The sequence below is a fragment of the Rhinatrema bivittatum genome, chromosome 2 (genome assembly GCF_901001135.1).
Source record: "Rhinatrema bivittatum chromosome 2, aRhiBiv1.1, whole genome shotgun sequence".
Taxonomy (NCBI): domain Eukaryota; kingdom Metazoa; phylum Chordata; class Amphibia; order Gymnophiona; family Rhinatrematidae; genus Rhinatrema; species Rhinatrema bivittatum.
Window position 1 is genome coordinate 599,312,430 of NC_042616.1, and position 18,260 is coordinate 599,330,689.

Below are 18,260 nucleotides of genomic sequence, written 5' to 3' on the forward strand. Positions count from 1 at the left end.
ACTGGGTCTTCGCACTAAACTTTGCAATAAAACCTAAACATCTACCAAAACTAGTGAGGTTATTGCTTGAACATCTGGCTGTCTAGGGGCTGTCTAAAGGCTGGGGTGGGGTCTCTAATTAGAGACCCCACCCAGCCTTTCCCATACCCACCTCTTTTAATCTTACCTCAAGTACCTTGTACATAATTGTCAATGTTACATCTATAGAGCTATAATTATTGAGTTATTCATGTACATAATGTTAGTATTATATTTATAGAGTTACATCACTAATACTTTTGCCTAGGTCACCTGACCATTTCTTTCTACCCTCCAAGTTTCTCAGACCCCTGTTACATGTAACTTTTACTCTTTATACATCCCCTCAGTTGCAACATATATTTCCCCTGTTATATGTAAACCGATGTGATATGCTTATGAATGTTGGTTAAAAAAAAAGTTGTTAAATAAATAAAATAAATAAAATAAATAGGTCCCATGGCCTTGCTGGACAATACCCATCCACCACCATCTTCAGTTGGTTTCTGGAAAGCTGTAGCCTTCGTTATGCCCGCTCTTCAATCCTGTAATGAAATTTCAGGTGCTACACATTCTGTTTCCCCCTCTTGTCATACACAGGTAATATCTTAAAAAATCCCACTGGCCTTGGCAGCAACCTAATACTGTACTCGCTTGATTTCTGTTTGAATCTTGAAGACCTGTGATGATATGTCATATTTATAATATTTATTATGTTCTCTCCCATGAAAATTTACATGTAGAATGTTATTTTTAGTCCCTCGGCCCTTGGAGTTATTGTGATAAATGCTAGACAGTCTTCCTAACTCTTGGCTACGTATGGTTAATAAGTGATTTCAGTCCATGAGCTTCATTCTATGTATAAAAGTAGGGTTTGGCTAATTATGCCCTAGATTGTGATACCAGGCTCATCTGATGGCATTTGTGAAATAATTGTCAGCTCAATTCTTAATTGACAAGGGTGTACTGGCATCCTTGTGGGCAGTCAAGCGAAGGATTGATTGGGCATGCAGTCTTCACTGATGTACTTTCTTATACCTAGAGGTTGCACTACTGACATGAAGCTAAGGCTAGCATATTTGTGTGGGGAAGCTATTGGTACCTGTGCCTCTCAGCACACAAGCGAAAGGCTTCAGTTTTTAGAGCTGTCAGTCTGGTTTCCTTGAAGTATTGAATTCACCAAATTTTTGCTTTAAGTATTGGTTGATGATTATCCTTCTGAATTTGTGTTATGAATATAAATTCAGAAACTGGTCTCTTAATGTGATTTAAAACACTTTGTTTTTAAGTTGCTTATTTGAGTTGTGGGATGTTAAAAGTGCAGATGTTCCTTGTCATATTGGGAAAGAGAAGTAGTCTGGTGGTCAGATTGTCTTTGTGATTCATGAATTTTAATTGCTGCCTTTCTAATGATTCTGGTTACCAACTTGTGCCAATCACACTATCGTCACACTATCTTCACGATTAACCAATAACATTCTCTCCCTTTTGGAAATGGCTGGCAACCCAAATGGTAACAGTCAAATATTCCACTCAGAGCTCACTACATAGGGTTTTGAAGTACTGAGATAAGTCAGATGGGAGCATCTGCAAATTGCCACTACATTGTACTTTGTTAGATAATCCATTGTTAAACTATTTAGTAATGACATGTAACTTGTATAAATGTTCTCTCTTCCAGTGCTAAGTGAATCAGATAGAGGATCATTGTCTGTGATTGCCACCGTTTTTGACAAACTCAATTCCGAGTACAAAAAATACTTGGATGCGGAACATAGCTATACTGTGGTAAGTTATCAAAACTGTGTTAATAGTTTAGTTTATAATATTGGCTATCTACCATGGATGCTAATGTGCAGTTAGTTTTGACAAGAAACATAAAATGAAATGTAATTATAGCTGCCCATTATGTTTTCCAAGGTATAAGGAAGCGCTGTCGAGGAGGAGCCAATCATTAAAAGCACATGGTGACAGTGGAACGTTGGAACATTAAAACATGTTTTGGAGTTGTCCAAAAGTGCAGGGGTTGGCAGGAAACAATTCAAGCCTCTGATTTGGATTTACAGTTATCAGTTGAAAGCTATAATTTTACTTGATGGCCTATGGGACTTTAATAAAATCATAGCTAAACGATGAGTTGGTATTGGCACGGAAGGAGATCGCATTGTCCTGGAAGGGCATGAGAGGCCATATGTAACAAAATGATGATCAGAGTTGATTTATTTATTTGAGTGTTTTATATACCATTGTTCCATATGAGAATCACTAGATCACAATGGTGTACGGGTTTAACACTCACAGACAAAGGCAGGCACACATACAGGTAAACATTCCAAATCTAAGGGCGTCCTTCAAAGACAGACATATAGGATACATTTGTAATTATTATATGGGGGGGGGGGGGGGAGGATGAGAGAATGGGGTAAGGTTCAGGACATAGTTGGCTATCAGAGTGAGGGGGAATTAGTTATATCACTTAGAGAGTAGGCATTATTGAATAGCCAAGTTTTCAGTTCTTTCTTAATGTCTGTTATTATTTGAAGATTCTCTGGCCTGCAGAGTGTTAGATGATGATTTTTAATGGTCCGGATTTCTAGCAGGCCTTTGTTCTGAGATCTTAGCACTCAGCTTGTTATTCCCATTAAATCATTGTTTGGATTAATGTTTATTATTCTCAGTACTTTGTATATTATTCTCGACTGCAGGTAGTCAATGTAATGCTATCAGGGTTGGGGTGATGTGGTCGAATTCTCTTTTTCTGGTCAGTAGTCTGGCTGCAGGATTTTTGCAGTAGGTGGAGTGGTTTAAGGTGACTAGCCGGAAGCCCTAGAAATAGGGAATTGCAGTAATCAAAGTTCGAGAATATTACAGATTGTAAAACAGTTCTGAAGTCAGCTGTGCTTAGTAGAGGTTTCAGCTGGCTCAGGCTTTGTAGTTTGTGGAAACCAGTTATAGAGGCAAAGGGGATGGTAGTGCACGGATGTAGCCTGAAAGGTCCTCTAGGGCAATAGAATAGTTTTAAATTTGACCTTAAATAGTAACTCAATTCCACATTGTGCATCAAATGTGTTTTGCTAGACTGAGGAATGATGTTACAAACAGTGAGCATGTATGCTTTGTCTTTGTAGAAATGTTGTACTGTTGAATGCTTTAATTTTGGACAGGTGTATAAGGGCACTAGAAAACTAGTAGAGATCATATTGCCTAAAACAAAACCGGCATGATGTGTTTCACGAATGTCGGTAAATAAAAGTTAATAAATAAATAAATAAATAAAACAAGCAGACTAACCCCAGAACAGCCTATGTGGCTCTAATGCATCTCTCCCAACCACAGTGATTTGATTTTAGCCAAAGCCTGCTTGTTGATGTGACTGATTTATTTCATGTTGAGAATCCATTGAAAGTGAAGGCAAAAAACATTTTGTATTTTAAATGAAAAATTAAAGAGCAATAATTAAATTGCAAGAGCTATTATATACCAGTAAGACTGCTGAATGAATCTGGAATGAATCTGGCCTGCCAGCTATTTAAAAGCCATATATTTCTTTTGCCTATGAGCTTCCATTTTTTTAAATTGTGGACATTTAAATCACTGAAATAATAAGGAAGCTTGTTGAAAGACTTGTGGTTTTGAAAGTAGTTATTAACATGAACAATCTTGATTTTATAAGTGTAACAGGGTGTGAACTGCAGAAAATAACACCTTTTATGAAGGCCCACAGCCAGACTTGCCTTGGCTTACCCTCTTCCTAGGATCAGGATGTTATTCCCCCGTCTGGAAATCCCAACTGTATATATTTTGAAGATGGAAAGGAGATGTGGGCTCAGAAAAGAGTGAAGCAGTGGTTAATGTTCTCTCAATAGTAATATAAGGGAACGATGGCCTCTTAACATGTTCCAGTTCTGAGCACCAGAGGACATAAAAGAACGTCTCAGAACTTGTTCAGAATTGTGCTGAGACAAGGAAAATGGATGTTTTTTTTAGTTGTTTTACACATCCATTCTGGACTGATATAAAATCACATATGTCTTATGGAAATAATAAAACCTTCTCATCAAATAAGTTTTCCAAAAGGAAAATGTTTTACATAGATAATTGAAAGCCAAACTGTCTAAAAAAAACAAACTAAATCTATTTAACATCTTTTTAAATAATACATTCTGTTAGTTTGATAATCAGTTAAATAGGTTTACTGCAGTATGTTAGTATGATGGTTCATTTATAAGGAATTGCTGAATGAGTGACTAACTCAGGAGCTACGGAATAAATGAAAACTGATACATAAATCCTAGCTCATATCACTCTCCCTATAAAGGGGAAAACAAACTTTCCGGAAAATGTAATAGAATAAAAACTGAGCTCTGTTAGATCCTGCTTACAAATGCCTTTAAACCAATTAAGGGGTTTCCAGTTAGAATAACTTTAGCAGTTTAACAACTTTTATACATTTCCATTTTTTTAAATGATTTTTTTTTATTAATTTAAATTTGGACAAAATTCTGTCCTTATGTCAAAAAACAATGGCAATCAAAACCATGAAAAAAATAATCTATCCGAGAAGACAATTTACAAAAAGAAAAATTCCCATTCTGTTTATAGCAGTAGTTCTCAATCCAGTCCTCATGGAACACCAAGCCACTGTCTCAACTGTATGCAAATCTATTTCATGCATATTTATTATGGAAATCTGAAAACCTGACAGCTAGGTGGTTTTGAGAACCACTGGTTTATAGGAGATGTAGGCAATAGAGAGAGAAAGGAATGAAACTTCCAAAACGAAGCCACACACAGAAATATTTGTGGTCTTGAATCCTCACAAGCAAAGCACAAATTAAACTAATGTAAATCTCTCTCATAGCTATAATCATGTGGACAAAATGTACACTTTATTCATCAAACTACCCATTCATCGGTTACCTCCACCAATATACTATAAAATTCTCACCCGAAAGACAAGTAGTCCACAATATCTGAGAGTATAATCAAACACTTTAACTATTTCTTGGCATCTGTAGGCATCCAGTACCCCACTGCACTGAGAAAATATCTGTGCCAGAGAGATTCTCTGATGGTGGTGTAACTTGCGCTGCCCTTTTCTGAGTCCTACTCTGCTGAGGATCTATTGTGCTTTTCTGTGCAGAAAAGCCCGTGACAGCATGGCCCCAGCGTCTTTCCGTACCTAAGAGCATGATTTACCACCACCTTTGTGGGAGGGGGGAAATGGTGCCTGCACCGAATGTGCATCGAATGCTTAGCATGAAAAGACTCTACCTTAAGTTTAGATCAAGGTCCTTCAGCTTTTGATGGTTTCCTCTTATGCCACAAGGTTTGAAGTGACTCCAGAAAATTTTTCAGCGAAGGGCTGTTATGTCTTCTGCCTCTGAGAGATATACAGGTGCAGACAGCACAATTTGGTACATAATGAAATGGGCCTAAACACCTTTCACAGCAGTCATGATGCTCCATGAGGGAAAATTTTCTTTCCACACAAGGGACATTCTTTTTCAATCCCGGCATGGCACAGAAAAAAGAAGCTAAGTCTAACTCTCTTTTTGCAAAAACCTAAATAAAATTGAGGTACCCAAACTATTTTTTTTTTTTTTTTTAGATACATGAAAGTAAAAGAAATAAACCAGAATAAAATTACATGAGCGAACTATAGTGAGAGAGAGAGAAAACATATCTGTTCACGTGAGCAGACAAAAAGACTGAGGAGATTCTGGTGGTTGTGCAGAGAAACCCATGCCTGCTCAGAAAGTCTTCCCACTTTGGCACTGTCGGATGTTGCTGCCCACTTGTGGGACAGTCTTTATCCTGTTTTGCCCATAGAGAAAAATATTTCTGAGCATTTGAAAAAAATAGAGATCACTTTAGTTTGAGAGATTACCTCCATCTCCAATGGTGTCGAACTAGAATGTGAGAGGGGAACAGGATAGCTAATGATTTTCCCCTCCCACTTCACTGCTTTGGCACCTGCAGAAGCCACCAAATCCAGCAAGAGGTATTGATCAATAGACCCAGTGAACCGCAAAGTCTCCTGACTGATTCCAGTCAGAAACAGTTATTGCAGCAGAGAAAATCTAGGCCTGTGGTTCTGACAAGTTGTGAAGCTGACTCCCATGTGAAATTTTAATCAAATACTGTTCAGATTTTTTAAAGTATAAATGAAATACCATTTGCTTAAAGGTTAAACCAAGGGCAGTGGTTGGGAGAGCCAAATAAACCAACCTCCACAAAACAGGATAAAGTCTGTCCCACAAGTGTGCGACGACATCAGACAGCGCCAAGGTGAGAAGGTTTTCTGAGCAGAAACGGGTTTCTCTGCACAGCTGCCCAAGTCTCCTCAGTCTTGGGTACTCTGCAAATACCCAAGTTGCTGATGCAATGTGGGGCAAAAGGTTGGTGAGACCGTGGCATTCTGCTGCCTATGAGATAAGCAGTAAAGAGCAGGACACTGCCACTGTGGAGCCGTCTAAACACTGAAAACACTTCAGGATGCTATACTATATCTGACATGGTGGCCATCTTGCTATGTCCCTCTCTGTATTTCTTAATCACTGTAGAAAACATAATCCTATCCTGCACATCTTGGTTATGTGAGTTACTATCCCATATCCAATCCCCCAAAGGGTGCAAAAGACTCTTTAAGTTATACAGCTTAAAATTTGGAAAACCCAAGCCCCTGTCTTCTCTTGGAGCTCTAAGCTTGTGAAGTGATATCCTAGCCCTCTTCCCTCGCCAAATAAAATTTGTACCCAATTGATATAATAATCTACAATCTTTAGGTAAAAGCCACACTGAGAACATTTGCAGCATTTAAAGAAATTTGTGAATCCATACCATTTTAAGAAGAGCAATCCTGCCCATCAACGCAAATGCATCCAGCTCTTCCATTTGGACATATAATCTTTTACAATAGGAGCTAAATTCAGCCCAAACCACTGCCCTGGATCCTTGCGTATTTTCACCCCAAATACTTGATGAAGCCCAGGGCTGGGGACTTTTAGCTTATGAACCAAAGGTTCCATAGTTTAAAATAAACAAAGATAGAGATAAAGGGCAACCCTGCCGAGTGTCTCTATGCAACGCAGCAATGATGACCAGATCCCATTAGCCCAAATTCTTGCAACCAGATTGGAATATAACACATTAACTTAACGAACAAATAAATCTTGCATTCCAAATTTACTCAAAGTAGCCTCTGAAAAACGCTATGACACCCTGTCAAAGGCTTTCTCTGCATCAAAGCCAATAAGAAAGGAATCCTGAATCCGTCCCCAATAACATTCTTCCAAGAAAGCCAACAACTTATGGACATGGATACTGGACTTCTTCCCCATGACAAATCCCACTTGTCCAGAAGAAACAATGGAGGGTAGCACTTTATTCAATCGACTCGCTAATATTTTGGGGGAAAAAAACGTTGTCGGGGTTCAACAATGAAATAGGTCTATAAGAGCTTGATAGCAATGGGTCTTTACTCAGACTGGAAAGGACTACTATATATGCCAAACGAAGAGTCTCCGGCATCACCCTCTTATCAGTCATGAGAAGCTCTTTAATAGCCTGGGCTTTATGTTGGTCGGGACAGAAATTAACTCACAAATCTGAATGCCCAACACTAGGGTGAGGGCAGGGCCAGGATGAAAGAGAATTCTCCTTCAGAGCAGTAGAGAATGGGTTTATGTTACGTGGGCTGTAATGTGCTGCTGTTTGCATTGGGCACAGAGTGGGTACTGTGGGCTTTTTTTTTTTTCCACTCCTGCATTCCAGAAAATGTAGATGGAACAACACAGCATTCAGATCTTCACGTACAAAAGCTGGCCGGGACACTGGGTTTTCTTTATGATGGATGAATGCTTATATTGTATGTGTGATCTTTTGTTTTTCTCTATTTGTACTGTGTCAGTCATGTGTTAATACCAAGGATCATCATTACTCATTACTGACATAGATGGCAAGAACTTTTGTTTTCTCTCTATTTTTTTTTTACACTGTGCAGGCTGTAGAAGCTGGACAGAGCAGAGGCAATCCTCCTTTGAAACGTCCTTTGCGTACCCAAGCAGTAATTGACCAATCGGATATGTACACCCATGTTTTGTCTGTGTTTACTGAAAAGAAGGTTAGTGGGCTCCAGTAAATATGTTTGTTATTAATGAGGAGACTGATTGCTTTGCATAATAGAAAGAGAGGCTAATGCCCAACATTCCTGAATGGTTTTGAATAGATGTGACCGCCTGTCATGGAAGTGAGATCTCTCAGACTAATGGTAATGCCCAGCAGATGCTGGATCATATGTTTTTTTTTCCTGATCAGACCTTAAATTCCATTTCAGACCACTGGTCTGGCGGAGGGAAAGGAGTTCTGCCTCTTTTCCAAAAGTATCTGAAGGGTGTAGAATGAATTTCTTTTTGGTGATGCCTACACTTTCCTGACTTGTTTGGATTTGGTGGAGATTTCAGGCTCTGGTTCATGACAGGTGCAGCCTAGCTGGTGGTGTCTGTTAATGTCCAATGCACTGTGATCTTTTTTTTTTTTTCTTTGCACAGTTGTCTCTCCCATTTTACCTAGTGCACAAATTTTCAGTGACCCAATTGTTTTTTCCTGTATTGCCCAATATGTTTTCATGTAGTTTGCAAAGTCCTAGCACAGTGGTTCCCAAACCTATCCTGGAGGATCCCCAGCCAGTCCGGTTTTCAGGATATCCACAATGAATAAGCATGAAGGAGATTTGCATGCAGTGCCTCCATTGCATGCAAATTTATCTCGTACATATTAATTGGAGTTCCTGTTCATACCTAGATCAGTCCAGAGAAGTGAGTTTAAGCACCCCTACCAGCAGATGGAGGCAGAGAACAGAGCTTTGAGACACTGCTACATAATCAAGAGTGCTACCTGCAGCCTCTCAGTATTTCTTGGTCTCCAGCAGATGGTAGAGATGCAAACCTGCAGTCTGATAGAAAAAAAAAAAAAAGTGGATTGGAGAAGTTTGAGTTCGGGCTCCCTGAGGTGCTAAGTACCTTTGTGGACCCCTCTTGGGGGGGGGGGGGGGGGGGGGGGGGGGGTTTGGAAACCTCTGTCTATGTTCGCCCACTGCTTCCGGAGGCCTTGATAGCTAGGGGACTGGCTTCCTCTCGCCCTCCGAGGTCTCTTCCTGCGAGCCAGGGTCTTCGGATCAGGGAAGTAACCCTTTTGTTATTTTTCAATTAAGTTTAAAAAAAAAAAAAAAAAAAAAGAGAAACTTGATTGGGAGACTGTGTTTGGCGGCTCTGTGACCGTGGCATTTCGACAGCTGGTGCTGCCGGTATCTGCAGGAAAGAGAAACGGAGGAGTTCACAGTTTTTTTTTATTTTTGTTTTTTTCTTTTTGTGTGTTGTGGTTTTTTTTCCAGAGGGGAAACTTTCTGGCTTGCTCCTTCCCCTGGGGAGGCTTTTCATCTTCTCTTGGGCTGGCGCAGAGGTGGGGTGCAGCGTGTCTGCCGTGGGTGTGGCTTCAGGATTTCCCACGTGCTGCTGAGACGGGATGGCGGCACGGAGTTGCGTTTTCAGCTGCGGGTGCAGCCTGACTTTTGTTTTCCCACATGCCGTTTGGTTTGAGTGTGCTTGAGCTGCGTTTGCTTCCTGCTTCAGGGATAACACCGAAGTCGCAAGTGGTGGCAGACAGGGCCTGCGGGCTCTGGTTGGCAAGACTTGATTCTCGGTGCCCCCCATACAGTCTGTGGAGGTGGGATCCTGCGCGGGATCAGCAGAGGTCAAGAGGGTTCCCAGGTCATTGGCAGCTGTAGCTGCGGGCCCGCGGTCCTGAGCCTGGGGTCTGGGAGGACTCAGCGAGGCACTGGGAGGTCTATTCAGTGTGAAGCACGCGAAATGCATGAAGCGGGCTGCGGCAAACATCCTGTCAGGCCTGCGGGGGGAGGCATATGTGCCTTATTGCAGCCGCGCTCTGTGCTGCGTCTGGGAGAACTCATTAAGACGCCATGATGTTTGGGCAGCTCACGTGTGTGGGGCACGTAGAAGTGTGTCACTGACCATGCATTGTGGCAAACACCTTGTCTGGACTGTGGGGGTAAAGCGTTCACACCTTAATGCAACCGCATTCTGCTCAGGGTCCAGGAGGGTTCAGTGAGGCAATGTATTTTCTGAGTGGCATGCATAGGTGGAGCACATGTCATCGTAATGCTGGCTGCAGACCGTGGAAAACATCCAGTTGGACCTGTGTAAAAGGCGTATGGGCCTTAATGTTACCTTAATGTTAATAATCATATTAAAAAACATTAATAGGTAACGCCTGTTACCTGTTAATGTTTTTTAATATGATTATCTTATATTATGCTTCTCTCTCCCTTTTTATCATTGAATTACATAGAAATATGTTACGTATTAACGTTACCTATTTTTGTTTACTCCTGTAATATGTTGTTTAAAATGTAAACCGGAGTGAAGGCAGACTGCTATACCCGGTATATAAACTCTTCTAAATAAATAAATAAATAAATAAATAATGCAGCCACACTCTTCCCTGAGGGCATCTCCAGGGATGAAGGAGGCACTTCGGAGACCGAGGGGAGGCGATTTCTCTGATCTTTGCATGCGTCATGGATGTGGAGTCAATGGCGGCCATGTTGGTCTCCACATGGTAGGTGACCGAGTGGTTCTGAAGGACCAGAGGTTCCCCACTTCCACGGTACTCATGGGTTCAGATTTCTTCTAAAGCCTGGGTTTGTGTGTGGGGAACCGGCGGAGGAGATGGCCAGGGTGTGCGAGTCCTTCTCTGCAGACTTTGCTCTGCAACTGCATTTGATGTTTTTTGGCCAGGCGGGAAGCAGGAGGAAAAGCGGCCACTGGTTCACAAGATTGGCACCTGGCAGAAGTGCCCACAGGGAAGTCGGACGTTTTATTTTCTTCACTGTATAGGCTCCTGGGGCAGGGGGCTTTTAGGCAATGTTGCAGGGACCTTCTTGGATTCTGATGCTCCTCAGGAGATGCTTGTGGAGTACCCTGAGGGGGAGGGTTACAGGGGCCATCTGAGGAATGGTGTTCCAGATGCACAGGACCTCAGTTGGTTCTGGACCCCAGTGAGAAAAGGATGACCCTGGTTGGGCTCGCTCATTCTGGACAGAGGGGGGACACCTTTTCATTCCTCAGTTTTTGGACAAACGGATTAAGGTCGCGCAATGAAGGGGGGGACCTGGTCCTGGAGGGGCTGTTGGATCCCCCGGAGAATTTTTCCTGTGACTATAATGGTGAAGAATCTGGTACTCCGGGAGTGAGATACTCTGGAAAGCAATGGTGAGGTTTTATCCCTTGCCGGAGGAGAGATTGGAGCTCTTGAAGCTGCCGACAGTGGCCAAGAAGATTTCTTTTTCTGTAAGGGGGACAGCGGCATTCAAGGATGCTTCAGACCAGACTTTGGAGAGGTTCAAGAGGATGGCCTTGAATCTTCCAGTGGCTATTTGCAGGAGTTGGATGCAACCAGCCTGCTTTTCCTGGGTGCAGAAGGTGCAGGAGAACGTTGCTGTTTCTTTGGCTGATTCTAGGCATGTGCAGCCCTCTTGGAAAGCAGGGTGGCCTATGTGGCAGATGCGCTTTATTGTTTCATAGGCCTTCGCTAGGAATATGAGTTTTGCGGTGACAGCTCGGAGGGGCCCAAGTCACAGCTCTGTGGATGCTGGAGGATAGGATGACTGCAAGTGAAGTGTTCCATCACGCTCTTGTGTCCGAGATGCAAGGAGATGACATCCCCAAAAGAATGCTGCTTTTTTCCTCACAAGGCTTGGGACGGCAGCAGTTCTTTCGTTAAATAACAGGTAAATATAAATAAAATATAAATAAAATAATCTTCTGGTCTTCCGGAGTGTTCTAAAGATTCCCCTCAGAATAGCAAGCTACATTTTTGGATTCTGTGGTGGTATCTGTAGGTTACTAATAGTTTTCGGCAATCAGATCACCTTTTGGTGACGCAAAAGGGGTTAAGACCTCTAAAGCCTTGAGTCCTTGATGGTTGAAAGAGGTCATTGGCTATGCTTATATTTGTAAGGGTCACACAGTTCCAGTGGACTGAAGGCACATTCTATGAGAGCGCAGGCGGTCTCCTGGGCAGGGTGTCGGTTGTCTTCTTGGGAGATTTGTAGGGCTATGATGAAATCCTCGATTTATACTTTCACCAGGCTTTACCGTTTGAACGTGTGGGCGCAGGACAAGGTGTCCTTTGAGAATGTTCATCATGCAGATCTTTCGGGTTCCTGCCCAGTTATAGGGGTGCTTGGGTACATCCCAATGTCTGGACTGATATGGGTATGAACAGGAAATTAAAATTGGTTCTTACCTGCTAATTTTCATTCCTATAATACCACAGATCAGTTCAGAGACCCACCCCCATCGTTGCGAAAGACTTAATTTCCTGATAGTGTACCATGTTTTTCTAGGACATTTTGCAGTTTGAGCATATGTTGAGGTCAGACTGTTTTTTGTTTTATGGATGTATAAGAAGGCTCCAGTTCTGGGGATCCCAACCCCGAATTCCCTGTTTGCCCTAGAATAGAATTGTAAGGATTAATCTTTGGCTTGGGCACAGGTCAGTACTGAGGAACTGCAGATGGCGCACTCGGTTATGTAGCAGTACCTCAATGTTTTGTTCTCTTCCTCCATCTGCTGGTAGGGATGCATAAACCCACTTGTCTGGACTGATCTGTGGTATTACAGGAATGAAAATTAGCAGGTAAGAACCAATTTCCTATATCCTGAAAAGCTTGACTGGCTTGGGATGGGTCCTCCAGGACAGGTTTTGGAACCATTGTCCTAGCAAAATTATTCAGCTGTAGTGTTCGTTACCCCATTGTTCAATAACACAAGTGGCATTGGTTATCTCGCTTACACTCTGTGGCTTGATTTTTAAATCCCAAGTCCTCTCCCAGGTTCTCTTCTCTTTTCAGATTGCAAAGTAGAAATGAAATCAATTCTGAAAACTCTCAATTCATAGTAACAGAGATGCGCTAAACCTGTTTTGGAGCCATGTTCTTGAAGGTTTGAGGGCGGGCATGTGAGAGGAATTCCCTGTCAATTATGGTTTCTCTCTCGGAGGTTGGGAATCCCTGAAGCAGGGAAGCAGACCTTTCTCTAGCTGCCATCTAGACTCATTAAACGTGCACTCTGTCACAAGGGTTCTAACATTAAACATGCCTTTTTTTTACTTCATAGGAAGCGCCTCACAAGTTCATTATAGCCGTGCTGATGGAATACATCCGCTCCCTCAACCAGTTTCAGATCACTGTGCAGGTAACAAGACAATGCAGGAGATGCTTTTTTCTTTTTAATCATTTTGGTTAAGTCCTAGTAGAAACATGTAGAGAAGATGTATTCTCGCAGGCTGTACGCAGAGAGTCCACGATGTTCTTTTATTGGTGTAAATAGCTGACTGCTTGATAGAGCAACGGCTTGCTAGCACCAGAAGAGGAGAGATTCCAGCGTAGGGTACACAGCATACCTTGCCTATGGCACTGGTAGCAAGTTGCCCCTAGGCAAATTATCTGTTAATGTGGCAACTGTTGTCAAACTTGTCCCCTCACACCTAGGGGTCCCACTGATCTGCGCTTTCACCCAGCAATTTCATCTCAATCTGTCTGGCTGTTTTGTATGCAGAAGGGATCTCTGACAGACATGACCTGCACATAAAGCATTCTAAGACCCATACCATGGTTCATTATTGTTCTGTCTTGTCATTCTTCTGTCATTTCTCATGACTTTTATTTCTTTGTCAGGATTCTTTCTGTTCTTTCTTTTGTGTCCTTTTAAAATCTTTCATTTATTACATTTCTTGTTGGCCTACACAAGCAAGTGTTCCAGGCGAGTTACAGCATAAAACACTACAACCTGTGAAAATAACACACACAAAACAGTTACAATACAAACAAAATGCATACCAAACACAATTCCAGTAATATAGATCAAAATAACACTACCAAGAAAATGAAAGGTCTTGGCAAGTTTCTTAAATTTTGAGCATCAGATGGAAGATATTTTCATTGGCTGCACCTTGCTTCTTGGAAAACACTAATAGTTTTACTTTAGAAGTGTGATTGAATTCTTCATGAGATCACCTCTGATTTTTATTTATTTACTTATTTATTTATTTAGCAGCTTTTCTATACCGACATTAAAAAAACACATCATATCGGTTTACATTTTAACAATAAAAGGCGGAAAGGTTACAATAAACAAGAGGTGGGGAAACGGGACAACTGATTAATTAATAAATTAGGAAGGCACAGAAAGAAGCAAATTTAGCAAATTGAACTGAAAAGGAGAGAAAAGCAAAAAAATGGAAAACATATTTACAAATATATAACAATATTACATGGTAACATTCAGTATCCTCTCGCTCCCCTTTTTCAAACATCTAATTCCAAACCATGAATGACACTTGTAGACAGAAAAGGACAGTCTCAATCTCCCTTATGGGATGTTGTTTTGTCTCTTTTTGGAATCTTTGTAGGTTTCTGCAGTTCACTGGATCAGCTAGGGTCAGTGTAATGGGCTGTTTCTCTTTTCTGTGAACATCTATTGTGGGGTATCTCAGGCTTCACCCTTATTTCCTTTATTGTTTAAAATTCTCATGCAGCCATTGGGAAGGTTCCTCAGACCTCTTGATTTGAAGGAGTTGATGCCATCCAGATCATTGTTCTAGTCGGTGAGAATGGGACAGTAGCTATTACTCGTCTGAATGAGGCTTTAAGGAGGATTTCATGGGAAACAATCTAATATCGAACTTCAAGAAGATGACGACTGAAATTTTGAAAATTGGGAATAACTACTTTAATGTTCCCATCTTAGTCAATAGCATAGATTAAATTTTTTTTTTTTGAGTTAAAATTTTTATTGAACACTTCACATACATGTACCAACAAAGCAATCTTGAACAGAGAAATCCATATCTGGTGATTTACACAAAGATTTAATTCTTTTAAGCCTTGCCCTGTCAGAAATCTAGGTGTTCCATTCAACTCTAATTTTGATAAGGAGTCTTATGTTTCACAAATAATTTGCACTGCTTCTTGGAAATTAAGACTAATCAGGAAGCTTTTCCCCTTTTTTGATTTAAAAATCTGTTAAAGACTGTTACTCATGCTATGTTACATCAAACATGGACTATTGTAGTGGTTTATGCATGGGCCTTCCTGAGCAGCTTGTGCACAGGCTGCAGGTGGTGCAGGATGCAGTAGCCAAATTAATATTGGATTGTGCTAGATGGGATTCTCGCTGCTCTACATGCATTACACTGGCTTCCTATGGGAGCCCACTTCCAATTCAATATCTTGATACTAACTTTTCTACCTGTGAGTGGGAGCTGCCCTGAATACTGCAAGAATAAACTAGTATGGTACTCTCCAAAACACCAGCTGAGAGCTGTGCAAGATGCATTGCTTGTCATCCCTTTTTCTAAATAGATGAGGCAGATTTGATTTCAGGCACAGGCTTTTTCAGCAGTTGCCCCATTCTTTTGGAACTCACTGTCCATGGATATTTCAGGTTGAGGCCAAATTACTGTATTTTCCAAAAAATAGTTAAATCCTGGCTCTTCCCAGCTTGGGTGGTAGGATGGCTTCCTTTTTTTTTTTTTTCAGGAGGGGAGGGTGACTGAAGAAGTGAGAAAAGGTTTGGGAGTTGATTTTCGGGTCCTTTGGGCAGTTTAAAGTCTGATTAACTCTTATGTTCGTTTGAAAACGGGGGAGTGATTGGCATGTACAAGATAACAGGTGATCCTGTGGATGTATTGGGGTACTTTAAGCTTACATTGGACATAGATATTTATATCTGTTAAGAGAGAGTGTGGTCTGTTGGGTGGCAATTTGGTTGGGTAATATTGTGATCAAGGTGATGTAAGATAATGGCTCTGGTGTCTGACAAGTATTTTTTTTTATTTTTGGTTTTATTGGTTTGTATGTATTTTGCACTGCTTTGGGTGGCCTGTTTGGGATGGGGAGGCGGTTATTAAGAATTTTGAAATAAAACAAAATACTGTGAGCTTTTCAGACCACATAGGTCTTTTCTTCAGCTGTGGCTGCGAGGCTAAAGGAAGGAAGGAAGCATTTATAGCTAAAGAATTTTGTCAGTCCCAGTTCCATAGTGGAGATCTTCAGGCTGAGCCAAATGGGATTGAACTGGTATCAGTTAGACCTTTAGCGGCTGGAGATGTAAGTGATATTGTGAACAGGGTGTTAAGATAGAGCCTCATCGGGACCGAGAAATGGTGTGCAGGGTCCCTGTTGCTTCAGGAATCCAAAGCGGTGGGTTAGTCCATTATTATGGCATCGAGGGCGTCCTGGCACCTTGATGGCATCAAGGGTAACCATGCACTCGGTGGTAGTCCTGGTCCCCGATGCGGTCCTGACATCGATGTGTCAGATCAACACACAGACGAGCACGGGTAACTGTTACTGGGCATGGCACCGAAGGTGCGGCAGCAAGCTGCTTGCCCAGGCTTCTGCTCACCCTCTCACACAGAGACTGCATTGCCTTCACTGGCAAGCAGGAGGGGAGGCTGCGTCATCCTGTGCTCCTACCCATGGAGACTAGTTCCTTTGAATGTGGGGAGGATGAGCTCTCCCCTCCACAGGAACAGTCTGCACCTCAATGTCTTCACTGTCTGAACCTCCATCGATATCGATCGGTGAAACGACATGGAAATTCCTGCACGGGTAGAACTTGGGCAAGTCCCCATGCTCATCGGCCTACCTGGATCACCCACATTCTGTCAGTCCTGTCAGCACCTCTCAAAGTGCAAAAACAGATAGAGCAAGGAGACGACACAAATAATAAACTTCCAGTGCAGTAATAAGGGATAGAAATAGACTCTGCCAGACTGCACAGCGACTAAGGCCCGCCATGTGGCTAGCAGACAGAGGAAAGAAGAAGAAAAAAGGAAAAGAAATAAAACTGCCATAAGGTAAAGGAAAGAAAACAGCTGCAGCTCTAGAAAAATCACTTACAAAAACTGAGGAGAGCACAAAGCTGAATACCGTGACACACATGGCAACCGTGACCACACGGCTCTGCGGAAAAGAAGAGACTGAAGAACTATGCCTATGGGCAGGGTGATAACCACAGCTGCACATGCTCTGTAGGGCATGGTTGAAAGTTCTAGAATCTTTGAGACTAAAGTTCTATGCCGGGCTCCATCTGATGATGTCACCCATATGAGGACTAATATCCTGCTGTCCTTGTAGAACACCTGTTATAGGTAAGCAACGCTGCTATACATGAATATATTTAAGTTCTGTCTCTTTAAACGCGTCCTTCAAACCAGGATGACCCACTATGCAGAGGACCTGGGTTCAATTCCTGGGTCAGGTGGTCTGCTCTCCAGGTCAGCCAGGTCTGGGGGATGTTGCAGAGGTAGTGTTCACAGCCTCAGGGAGGTGTGGATCCCAGTCATTGCAACAGCCGTGACACCTTGTGGCTGGATTAAAGGCCCATGATTGCAAAATTGTGGGAGGAGCCCTGATGCCTGGACCAAGCTAAGGACTGTTGCTGGGATGGATTGAACTAAAGTGGGAAGGGAGTATAAAAATGGAAGAAAAAAAGATGCCTGGCTAGTTGCGAATGAAGGTTTATGGCAACATAGCATAACAAGGATCAGTTCCCATTGAGAAAGAAACCCAAAGGAGCAGGAGTCAAAAAGACTCAAATTGGAACCTTTTTGTATATTGCATTGTTCACGATTTGCTATTATATTCCACTGATAGATTTTATTTCTGTGCAGATCACTGCTCCTCCTTATTAACCACACTTATATGTGGCATATATAAAGCCTGTAACTATGAACAGCTTTTTTTTTTTTTTTTTTTTTTTTTTTAAATAAAGTATTTGCTTTATTTTAACCCTCTACTAAGAAACATATATTCTAAACAGTGTATTTTGAGCATTGTGATAGTTTGGGATACCAAACTGTATTCAGACTATGTTGTCTTCCATTTTCTCTTCAGCACTACCTGTATGAGCTGGTCATCAAAACCCTTGTTCAGCACAACCTGTTTTACATGCTGCATCAGTTTCTACAGTATCACGTCCTTAGTGACTCCAAGCCTCTGGTATGTGTGTTTTTTGTGAACAGTTTTTTAAAATGATTATATTAAACTTTGTTCTACTGGACAACTTAATTAAAAAGAAGGTCCTATGGCTTCAATTGTATTTTGATTTAGCTCTTGCCTTATCATTGGTAACTCAAGGTGAATTATATTCAGG

The 18,260-nt window shown here is 41.7% G+C and overlaps 1 protein-coding gene across 1 annotated transcript in view; it reads left to right on the plus strand.

The window, feature by feature from the left end:
• RMC1 (regulator of MON1-CCZ1) overlaps window positions 1-18,260 on the plus strand; it is a 135,351-nt gene that overhangs the window by 84,673 nt on the left and 32,418 nt on the right. The window contains exons 14-17 of the mRNA XM_029591133.1: window positions 1,700-1,806; window positions 8,024-8,143; window positions 13,218-13,295; window positions 18,002-18,106. Coding sequence (XP_029446993.1) covers window positions 1,700-1,806; window positions 8,024-8,143; window positions 13,218-13,295; window positions 18,002-18,106 — 410 coding nt within the window. The remainder of the gene's footprint in view (window positions 1-1,699; window positions 1,807-8,023; window positions 8,144-13,217; window positions 13,296-18,001; window positions 18,107-18,260) is intronic.